Source organism: Numida meleagris, chromosome 2, assembly GCF_002078875.1.
Source record: "Numida meleagris isolate 19003 breed g44 Domestic line chromosome 2, NumMel1.0, whole genome shotgun sequence".
NCBI classification, from domain to species: Eukaryota; Metazoa; Chordata; class Aves; order Galliformes; family Numididae; genus Numida; species Numida meleagris.
Window position 1 is genome coordinate 8,168,150 of NC_034410.1, and position 12,418 is coordinate 8,180,567.

General features: G+C 38.0%; 1 protein-coding gene across 2 annotated transcripts in view; it reads right to left on the bottom strand.

Annotated features, from left to right (window-relative positions):
- The window catches only part of PTPRN2 (protein tyrosine phosphatase, receptor type N2), a 636,306-nt gene that overhangs the window by 34,635 nt on the left and 589,253 nt on the right, over positions 1-12,418 (bottom strand). For both annotated transcript variants that reach the window (XR_002435341.1, XM_021387625.1), the window contains exon 17: positions 11,779-11,856. Coding sequence is in view for 1 of the 2 variants with exons in the window: in XM_021387625.1 (XP_021243300.1) it covers positions 11,779-11,856 (78 nt within the window). In the remaining variant the exon portion in view is untranslated. The remainder of the gene's footprint in view (positions 1-11,778; positions 11,857-12,418) is intronic.

The following is a 12,418-nucleotide window of genomic DNA, read 5'->3' on the forward strand; positions in this document are numbered from 1 at the left end:
TCTATCAAACTTTTGGATCCACAAAGGAAACACTGAACAATGCTTGCAAAACACACAGCTCCTTGGTGTTTGATATTGAATACCCAAGGAGCACAGATACGCCGTTGACCTGCTAAAGTCGCATTTGCTGAAACCTCTGCATCCTCATCCCTGATGCTTTTTAGTTTCCCACACAGTCAAAGCTACAGAACTGCCGCATTGCTGAAAGAGGCACAAGCGGCATTAAAGTTGCATCTCAGTAAGGAAATAAGCAAAAGGCAAGGGAAAAAAATAAACTGACCAAACCGCTTCTTCCAGAAACACTTCAGATGGAGAAATCATCCTTTCACACAATTAGAAAAGAATTACTGCAAATGAGCAATACTTTCTTCTTCCTTCCTTTATCCTTCTGTTTCTCTTTCTGCTCCTTCCTTCTTTCCTTTTTTTTTAAATATCTTTTTCTTTCATTTTCTCTCTCTTTTCCTAACCCTTTTCTTCCCCTCCTCTTTTTTTTCATTTGGCAGTAAAAGGGAAGCCCAACCTATGCTGCAGACTGTGCCCTCTCAGAGCACAGGTACAGCAGGAATGAAGGGGAGCTGTACCTTCACCATCAGCATGATCTCTCAATAATTCAGACTAGCCACAGAGCAGAGCACAGGAATCTCAGCTGAAGGATTTGCGGCTGCCTCACACAAACAGCAGAACAAGCTGAGATGCTCTGGTCTGGCTCATCTCTGTTCCAAACACAGCCCATGGCTGAACAAAAAGGCTCCTACGAATTAATACCAAGAAGCATAATCACTAAAAACTGTTATTATTACGCTGTACATTGATGTTATATTTGCATACAACTTTCATTGTCTTTTTGCTCGCATATAAAATTGCTGAATGAAGAGTAAACGGCTCTTTTTGTGAAGGGTTATGTTTATTTCACAGAAATATTTATAAGCAACTGTATTGACATGTAAATTTTTAAACAAAAAAGGCTTTTGTCTAAACTGTGCAAAGATGAGATGATACGTTCAATTCAAGGATTATTTTTTTTTAATTACATATCAAATAAAAAGGTTTCCTATTCATGGATAATGATGTTGTCTTCTCTTTTAAGAATAGCTTGAATATATAGAAACAAATAACATTTTTTCTTGCTTATTTTTTCCGCATTTTGTAACATAATTAAAACAACTTTTAAAAACAGCTTAGAATTATTTACAGAAATTGATCTAGGGTTTGCACAGAACAGGCGTATTTATAATTTTGGACAGAACCACAGAAAAAAAATTGCAGTTGAATACAAGGAACAAAAATAATCTTACTTCTCTTTTTCTCCCCCTTGAAAAGATTTTAAAAATCAAAATATCCATAATCCATCCACCCACTCTCCTGCTAAAAACTGACAATGCTGCAAGAACTGCAAAATACTTTAGAGTGATGGATAACTTATTTTATAGATTGATGTGGATTTATCATTTATATCTTCTTTTGTCTCTGCATTTCTTTGGGGCCACAGCTGGCAACCTTCTCTGTATGTAAGGAAGACGATACAGATTTCATTCATTCTGTCATAGTTTTACCTTTTTTGAGTCAGCAATCAGACTACGATCAGAATTCAAAACATGTATCTTACTTTAAAACTAGCCCCACTAAATCAGTACTTTCATCACATAACGATTTAATGTGCCTCTAGAAGGTATAGAAGCTCATTGAAGCCATTACGAAAATGAGGAGAAACACAGTTTTTATGAGTGTAATAAAAATACAATGATCTAGACCATAAACTAATCATCGAGCACTCTGCTTGTGCCACCCAAGTGTAACATTATAAAAGCCCACTCGTTTAGAGAGGAATCCTTACAGTTTGGCAGCCCTGTTCATTGGTTCAAAGGCACAGCATTTCATTAGACAGGGGCTGTCTGTATCTCTGAAGATTTCATTAAGCATAAATCCAAATGAAAGTTAATTTAAACAAACAATTTGAAAGTTACTCTGGAGGATAATATTTCTTTTCGGTCATAGAGCGAAAATGTCAAAGTCAAATCTACTAAATCAAGAAGGTAACGCAGTCTAGCGGCAACATCCCCATTTCAAGCAATTGTCAGTGCATCTCCTGTGCTTACCATTGAGATGGTATATTCAGCAAGACTCACAGGCTGTGACTTGAGCACTACTGCTCTTTTTTTCTCCTTGGTAACTTAAATATTAGAGCATCAGGCTGTTATCTGGATTACTTTCCAAATCAAGCAGAAGAACGATGAGTAAAAGGCAGTTCACAGAGCTTCACACGAGTCCATCGCCCCATCTGCAACTCAGTGATGGATTCAGGAACAGCTCCCAGCTCCCAGCACTTAGCTGTGCTTTACAGGGTGCAGATATGGCCATGTGCTAGAAAGTGGCCCTTGTGACTGTCTGCAGTGATGGGCAGGTAGCATAGCCTTGGGCTGTACAGTGCCTGAACAGCTCTGGGAAGTGCCTCTGGTTACCTAAGGGACATTGCAACTGGATTCAGAGAAGGAAGGATGTTCCATTGCAAATTCATAATAATTCACAAAGTTCTGAACCTTGTATGCTTGCATAATATAAAAGAAGCCACTGCATGCAATATAAGAATAAAGAGAATGTTAGGTTCTCAGAGCAGAGGCTTTTCTTTTTAGATATCTGTGTAGAGCCTCACAAAATAAAGTCAGACTCTATGGTTAACTACTGTTAGGCAAAGAACCATATAGAACCAAATGTTAGATCATTTAGCACAGGTAGTTTCATGTTTGTAATGTACAGCAATACTTGGAGGAGAAGAAGAAACGTTAATAGAGACTTCTGAATGGAAGTGATAAAGTCTGAGTTATGCAGAGGAGCTCACCACAGTTTTAATACAAACACTGCTGAAAAGGAAAGACTGAATAATTCTGGATGACGTCTACCTTCAGCCTACATGCTATGTAAAGTATCTTTAATGAGGTTCTGCTCTATGCATCATTCCCAAAACATTTCTCAGACAAGAAAAATGCCATCCCTTTCCTTTTATTGCAAGTTAAAGGCTGAAGCCTGCAGCCCAAAGATGAACAGTGAGTGCATTTGACATCTGCAGGATTCCCTGTTGATGAAACCCACCACGTATAGAGAACCCACGCTGTGGCTATCTAGTGTGCCAGTCCCATACAAAGGACTTCTGCATTGGGAGGAATTAAGTTTAGTATAAATTACTTGCAAAGGAGCACAGAACTGCTTTTTCAAATAAGTTACAAATAGGAGAATCACTGCTACAACTACCACAGATCTAATAAAACACCGGCTTTTGAAAGCTAGTAAGTATATTTTAAAATTTTGTTCTTCACTAGCTTGTAAATTAGATAGTTAATATGAATTCCCCTTATTTTTTTTTTCAGAAATTTGATCACTTTGAAGCTTCGATTTATAGTGATAGATCCAAACCAAATCCTCTCTTTAGCCATTTTCTTCTTTATTTTAGTGATGGGGAAATGACAAGATGCGTGTTCCATTCAGACACTGTTCTTTTGACAGGGACTAGTGGAAAAGGTTCTACAATGTGATGATTTAAAAGTAGAAAATAACTGGGATAATCAACTAAACCTATTCTGTTAATTAAAAATAACATTTTAACCACACCACTTGCATTTGGAAAGAGATCTCCAGAATCAATCTTTTACCTCCCCGAATAGTTGGTAACTGCAGCTGTTTGGATAAGCAAGCAAACAAACAAAAACCAAATAATTTCTAATGATGATCAAAAATTAACATGGATAAAAACAATTCCTAAAACAACAACAAAGTAAGGTATTAAACCTTACACAAATAGATTATATACATCCTATGCACATCTCCACTGTGATTTCTTTCAGGTTCCCCACTTGAAATAGGAAATGTGTTGAATGGAAACAGCTGGAAAAAGGTATCTTCTGGAATATTTTAAAACCAAGACCCAATTTTTTAAACAGGTTTGAAAGAAAAAGGAGAGGGCTTTTGACTGAAAAAATATTTGGTGGTTTCAGGATTTTGGTTGCATGCCATTCAAAATCAAACTTTCTGCAAAACATTTTGGTTGAAAGTGACATCCTTTTGATATGAACAAGGGTCAAATCTGACAAAGTCAGAGCATCCATTTACAAATCCAAAGGCATGCCAAACATGGTACAAACATTTATACAGGTAAATCTGCGGTCTTAAAAATCAACTACCAATAATCTATGTTTAATTAAAAATTGAGTTTAAAAGCCATTTTAAAACATGAAGTGAATGCAAATTGCTCCATATGCCACATGAAGACAGTACTCCATGCTGCAATAGAATTCAGGATCTATGCCCCAGAGGTTTCTTCAGCCTGGCCAGAGTGGCCAACTTGCAGCAGTGACAATTTTAGTGAGGATCCTATATAAGTACATGGCAATCAAGCTGGCAATGTGCTACACTCCTACTGTTGCAGCAACACTTCTTTGGAAACCACTGAGGAGGGCAAACTCAACATGGCTGCACGCGTAGCAGTAACTTCTGCTGCGCCCTAGAAACATGAACTACTCTCATTCTTCACAGGAGATTGATAACTCAAGCCTTAGGAGTAAATAAATATTTAAATACTTTATTTAGTAATGCAGTGCTGACAAAACCACACTAAAGAGGGACAGTCCCACCAAAACAGCCAGAAATTAACTTTCCACTTTAGTATTTGAGAGATGGAATGTACAAATTAAAGGGACAGAATTTTAAAAAGGACCACTTCTAAGCACCTTCTCTGACCTAAGCCGTAATTAGAAGTGAGCATGGTAAACGCACACTCCTGTACTGAATGCTTACAGAATTCCTAATGCTGCATTTTATTTCACGTAGTTCATAAGTTACTAGAGCTCTAGGGGCTACTGTTCTGTGCCTCTCTCTCCCTTGCTGTTTTTCTTTTATTAAATTAAAATATGCATATTTTACACATTGAATTGCTCTGTGTCTTTTCATCTGCTCTTCTTTCTGAAGGTGAAAACTGATTAGACATGCAGTAAGTCCCTTCCCAGGCAAGGAAAATAAAACTTTGGAGTTGAAACTGCTTGAAAGCACCACGTTCTGCACAGAAGAACAACACACAGAAAAATAATTTAGTCTCTAAATTAATATCAACACTCAAAAAACATGCTGAACTGGGAGCACGTAAACCAGCAATTAGAACAGGAGAGGGTTTTCTGTAGTTATGCTTACTCAAACCACAGGCTTGGAACACAGATTTTGCAAGGAGACTCATTAAGCTACAGACACATGGACTTCTGTCCATGGGGATTTTCCCTTGGAGATCCTGATGACTAATCCTTTTTGCATGGAAAACAATCAACTGACACTATTTTCTTTTCTTTTTTTTTTTTTTTTTTTTTTTTTTTTCTGTACTGCAAAACTGAAAGAGAAAAGCAAGTAGTGGCAAAAAAGACACACATAGATTTATCATGTCTTCAAGACTGCAATTCAAGGATTTTGTTCTTAACATGCTGGTATGATCAGGGAGGAAAATGACAGTCAAATTTTGAACTGTCTGGCAATATACTCCTGAACATGGATAGAGAATATTTTATAAAAATAATTTTAGATTAAGATATGCAGATTGGGGGCAATGAAAAGCAAATAGCATTTGAACTCCATGGGCTCAGATCAGGGCTTTGGTACTGGGACTCTTTCTGCACTTTACATTTAATAGTCACACAACAAAAACAGAAAATAATCAAAGGAGCAGCTGTATGCACCAATCAATCACAGCAGCATAAACCTCTGTTCCAGCCAGTAGTAGATGCTTGTCTTTAAAAAGAAGGGTGAAGTGTAGTCTCAATTTCAAGAATATTTCACGTACTGGTGAATAGTAGAGGAAAGATATAGCAATGAAAAGCATGGGTTTGATTCAGAACATGTAGGTGAAAGTTCTTTTTTCATCCTGGAAGAATATCCTAACCTCAAAGGGTCAGCACCTGTCATTCTGTCCTGGTCCTGTGATGGACTCAGGGCTGTTCATGTGTGATACCATCATTGCCATCAACTATCCAGCCTGAGCTACATGCCTTTTCAGGTAAAAGATTGGGAATGTTCTGGTCCAAACTACAAGAGTTTACTTTAATTAATCTCATGCCTTACTGCTGTAGGTGCTTTTAGCCTTATTGTTTCTCTGTAAAATGAGGAAAGCCATATTTCTCTATTCCTTTCATAGAGGTATATGGTGTTCATATACTTTGCTGATTAAGTTGGTCATGGATACAGGAAATCACAGAACGACAACAAATACTTATGTTTCATTTCCAAGGAAATGAAGAGGCATACAGAAGGCCGCTTGGCAGGGACTGCCGCATCCCTCTCTCTATTTCACCTACTATGGTAAAATAAAATTAAAAAGAAGTGAAAGTGCGCTTCTCCCTCAAAAGGGGAAGGGCAGATGTTGGCAGATTTATGACAGCAAGGCACAATGTGGGACACTAGCAATTCTAAAAGGACAATAAGACTGTATTTTCCAGAGTAGAAAAGATTATTGTCTCCTACAGAAGTCTCTATTTGGAGGCAATGAACTTCAGCAGACATGCAATTTAAAGAACGGGTGTAATTAAGAACATTATTTTTTTTCAGTCTGCTCTAAATATCCTAACTCCTAGGATAGTTTCTTGCATATTGTCCCTGGTCTTAGAATACTTTAAAAGTTAAGGCATGTACTTCATGTCAAATACTTCATGGAATTATAACCCAGCACATACGGAAAATAGTAAAATTTTATGCCTCCAGAATTATTCACAACATGGAACTCCTGCTGCGAAAACTTGTTATAGATCAGAAATGTTCTACATCCTCTTTCTTTTGAATTATGTTCAAAGAGATGTTGAATTTTAATAGTGCTATGTGAAAGAGCTGAGTGAAATCTCACTGAAGCTGCTGGACAAAATCATCACCTCTCATTCAAGATAAATGCAAGAAACAAGAAAACTCTTTTAAGGAGCTTGATAAATAAAATTACTGAAGTTATCATCAAAAACAAATGAAACATGAAGCATATGGACCCACGAGTTTTTCTAGAAACTGATATGCTTAATACAGAGAGAGAGGCATTAATAAAGGCAAGATGATTAATCAAGATAAGATGCAAAAACATGTAAAAGGAATAAAGAAACCACCAGCACAGCCGACAAACGAGCCCTGTGATCCTGGTAGAAGAAAAGCTGAAAGAAAGGTTGGGAGCAAAACACTGGGTGAATGAGGTTTGGAAAAAAAGAATTTATTACCTGTTATTTGATTCAGTCTCTGCTCATTTCTGTTCAAAGAAATAAAACTCTGTACTTCCTTTGTAAATAAAAAGGAACTGTATCAAAGCAAAACCCTGTCCTGATGATGAATTCTCTTTCCAGCTGAGAAGAAAACAACACACAGACCTGGCAAATTGTTTAACCACTCAGGTAAAAATGGATTAAAACCACGTGAGAAGAGGCATCCAGTCTTCAAGAAAGGGAATTGTGAGGTGGAATTCCCACTGAACCAACATAGAATCAATGAATGAGGTATTTCTCAGAAATAGTAATTGGTAAAAAGAGATGAAAACAAGACCAGACAAAATTAAAAGAAGGCCTAAATCAGCTGGAGGCTTTTCAAAATTAATTAAGTAGTGGCTGGAAAATTTCCAGAACAGTCTAAGAGATGACATGCAGGCAGAGATGAAATCTCTGCTTGAGCTGCAAACACAGGGAATCCAGACAGATTAGGAAGCCCTGTAGCAAAACAGATCAATGAGGTGACTGACAACACAGCTGCTGCAGGCTAGAAAGTTTTCAACAAAAAAGGTAAACGAGGGAAGTTGGAACTAACTTGAGGCTTGCTGGCTGACAGGAGCTATGGTAAGGATATAAGGAGCTGGAGAAGTAGACTGGAGGGAAGTCTGATGCCTGGAAGTGGCCTTACGTCATCAGAAATGCCACAGTAAGACACCTTTTTAGCGTTATTATTTTTACGACTCCAAGTTGATTTGAAAAACGTTTGAAAATAACCCACATGCAGGAGTGTGGGCTACCTCCAGCTCAAAGACTGCTTCTTTGAAAGAAAAACTTCCAGTAAGCAAGTCTGTCTCTGGTTAACACTAAAACTCAAATGAACAGAAACATGTACAGAAAATGCTATGTCTAATCAGCAGCTCTAGTGGCCCAAGTGAGATGGTACTGAAGAACAATACTTGCTCTTCTTCCTCATCTTACCAAAAATAATCTTCGAAAAAATAGTCAATAGTGAGAAGATGGAACCTAGTCCTCCTTCAGTCTCATAGGGTACTAGGCCTGGCTCTGCTCATCAGAGCTAAACAAGATAAGCTTAGATAAAACATAACCAATTATTAATTAAAAAGCTTTGCCCACTTTGGGAAAGTGAAGACAATGAACTGACCATGAACTCTGTTCAGATTTGGGCAATGTGACAGCAGTAAGTAGGAGTTTGATTGCTGAGCGTCTAACAGCACTTGCACAAAAATACTGGGCACTGGATTAATATATGAGATTTTAGAGAGGCCTGACAATAAAACAAGAAAAAAAGATTATCCAAAAGTAAATAATCCATCTGGTCTTAAACAGAGATAATGAATGTGACCACATGATCATGCAGAAAACACAGAGATGAATAAGAGCAAGCATTGCAGATGAGTGTTGGAGCTCAGGAACCGGGTTCCTTTTCCACACATCTAAATTGCAAAAAGAGATTCACCAATATCTACAACTTTATCCCTCTGCCAACATGCCTTTAGTCCATCAGATCACCAAAAAGTTGGTCTAACGTAAAATGTGCAAAATAAGTACAATGCCTCGTTGGTAGAAGAATTCAATGCAGGTTCAAGGGAAACCAGGTTTAGAAACAGCGTCTGGAATTAAGCATGAAACCTAGTTAAGATAGGTCAAGAGCAGTTTGGATTTCATGATGGATTTCAGTTGTGCTGAAAATGCCAAGAAGTTGAAGTTAAACAAATACTTTGTAGACAAGTGTTTTCCTGAAAACAGTTTGAACTGCTTACAGGAGTGGAAACAATTACACTAGCTTCTTGCTGGGGTAGCCTAACAGCCAAGGAAAAGAGGAGTGGCTGGTGCTCATCATGCAAATAGGATTTAAGTCTCTGTCTGCAAAAAGAGGAAGCAATAGATCTAGTAAATATTGGCAACAAAGGCGACGCCAAGCTCCAAGAGTCTCTGTTGGAACTGCTAAAGCATGGCATTGTGCATTTAGACTTGGAGCAGCAGAATGATCCCAGGTCAATCTACTGTGGAATTGGTCACTGTTGTTACTATCAGTTGGAAAACTGCTCCACTGAGCAAGCAGAAAAGGAAAAAGCAGCCCAGTTTGGCACCAGCAGATCTGAGTGGAGGAGGGAAAGGGAGGAGAACCACTAAGAAGACATTTCAGAAATGAATAATTGAACCTTTAAACAATCCCTGGTGGCAGCACCACAGTCTGAATAAACTACAGAAAACTGTACTCAAGTAAACATCAAAGGATTTCGCCCTGAGTTAACACTCTATTCTCCACGGCAAGTTTCCCTTACTTACTTTATATAGCTACTGCTAGGTGAAAAATGATGCAATCTCAGCTGCTGCATCTGGACATGAAGGGCAGTAACTTCAAGCCATGGCTTTTTACTTTTGCAATGGACTTATTGTATTTCAGTGGTTATGGATACAGTGCTAAGAAGGAGTTAATCTCTCCAAGCTCATTTATCACACCTGGTTAATAGCCTGGGCCGGGTAACAAAGCTTGGGACACAAAGCAGCAATTTGGAATGTGGTATACCCGATGCTGACGGGACCAAAAAAAGTGGGTAATGGAACAACCAGACATAGGTATATTGTTATGTTGAAGTGACAGATATCATCAGAACGAATTTAAGAAACAAACATTTCAATGGAAACCAATAGAAAAAACAATAAAAGTATATCACATCAAGAATGGACACAGCCACACTTGAGCAGGAGCTGAACCAGGGTGGCCAGATGGAGCTATCTACAGCAAATCTGGTGGGGAAGATGGGGGTGATCTGTCACTGATGGATTGCAGGGAGGAGAAACAACTGAAAAGAGCAAAAGGAAAGTGAAGGAAAATAAAGAAAGTCATAAATAGCATGAAGAAATAAAGTCGAGAGAGATCTTTAAGAACAGAGTTGAATGGAAGCAGCTTGGATCACAGAACAAAAAAACACAGTTTCAGCTTTGGTCACTCTGTGTCTGTGCAAATAAGATGTCTAACTGTTCAAATTAGAATAGGAGAAGAACAAAATATCTCCTTTACACTACCTTGGTATGATCAATTCTGATTTCTGTATCAGCTGCAATGCTTTTACACAATCTGTTCTTTGAACATCTCCTTTAAAAATGAGAACACAGAGTTTTTCAATAATAAAGACAAAGCTACAGGTAAAAATATACAAAATATAAATATACAAATATGAAAAAAAAATACAATAAAAAATCTGGGCCTTAGGGATCTTAAAATAGCATTGCAGAATAGCTAACATGGTATTTGATTTTGCTTGTTTAACTTAAGAAGCACATTTTCAGGTAGTGTCCCTGATACAAGGAATGCTCTCACCAAGGAAGAAAAGTGTCAGTCTTCTCAACTGTGTCTAATTACCAAACACTGAAAGCAAAAATCACAATTTACTTGAAAATTTAATCTGGAACAGCAGCTCAACTTACTTCAAGCAGAATGCATTTGTTCTACACTTCTAAAAACAAGGCCCAAAATATCTCAGGTTGAGCATTTAAATATCCAGACACTCAAAGTCAAACAAACATTTTGAAAATTTCTTCTATCAGAGAAACAGTAGGGAAGAGAAAGCATACAGAACTCTCTTTAGTAGGGTCCAATTGATACTTAAAATCAAAGACCTAGCACTACAGATGAAGAAAGAAGGTGATTTCAACTCAATGGAAGCCCCTAAAACACAACATCTTTTTGGAAGTAAGTACTTAGACAGTCTCTCTCTTCAGAACAAAAGCTTCCAAATTCATAATGCAAAAAAGAAAATAAAAACGTATGCTCATGTTGACAATAAGCCCAGGTCAGTTTTAACACTTTATTCACAATTAACTTCCATAAGCTTTCAGGCAAACTTTTACACGTTCAAAGGAATACGTACAGCACGTAATGCAGGCACTTAGTCTGGCCATGCGTTTATGTCCACACTGGAGGGCTGCATAAGCACTTGAACAGGCTACATGCAAAGTTACTCCTATTGTGCATTGGTAACTACTGTCTATAGCCCTGCAAAAAGGGTATAAACCTACTTCACTTCATGCAGCAGGATATTGACTCAGCATTTAACTCAACTACCACTGGTAGGGAAAATGCATAAGCATTTAAACATTTTGGAGAACTGGGGCATGTGAGAAATAGATTTTGGTGCAAAAATTCACAACACACTGTGCTGGGTCCTTTTTGATCTGGAGAATGACACTGAATTGAGACTATGCCCTTAAGTCAGCCATGACCTCTGAAAATCACTCAGTCCTTGGCAGCAGTTTAGTTATGGAGACCTGGTCTTAAGCTTGACATTAAAATATGAAGAATTTGACCAGAGGTTTCTCCATATAATTTCTAGATTAACTCTTCCTTAGTAGGGCTTCTCACATTCATAAATGGTTTTAATATCCATATACTAGATTTTAAGAAGATATTACAGTTCTTATATTATTACATTACAGTTTTTGCAACTATTGCGACTCATGCACAACAGATTTCACACTCTGCATTTCCAGAATGCAAGAAAACACTGGACTTGTAACATAAAATCAGCTTTCAAAGCGATGCTTAACTTACCTGCCAGAAGTCAGCAACAGTAGCAGGGAGAGGGCCCTGGGTGGCAATAAATGCCGGGTTTCGGGGGTCGTGGTCCATCTGAAATAAGGAAAGGGAACACAGACTGGATTTAGTTAAAGGAAAATCCCTTGCTGTGTTACAGACAGAAAGTATGCTGGGGCACTAACAAGGGACTTCCTAAAGGACTGTTATGTCCCTCCGTCCTTCAATGGCAAGCCAAGAATTTTATTCTATTTATGTGCCCAGAGGAGACCTTTTTCCACAAAAGACTGATGCTGCCACATGAATATCAGCACATGTGATGAGCAATGTCCTAGCTCTTCAATATGCAGCGTAAGATCATTTATGGTGGCTGACAAAGGCATTTATTTGAGATCAGTGCTGTGGTTTCATAGCAACCTAGGAGCCATCTGAAACATTTTTCTACACTGAGCGTTAAGAATACTCCAAACATCTAAATACATTCTCCATTTCCACCGTGCCTGTCAAGGGCTCATGTAACTCAAAAAAAAAACAAAAATGGGGAACAAATTCTGTTTCTGGCTTTTTCTGGTTAGCTGAGTTGTCTAAATGCATGGATTTGCCCTCAACAGAAGAAGTTCTGCTTAAAGACCTTAATTATAACATTTAATTCAAGGAG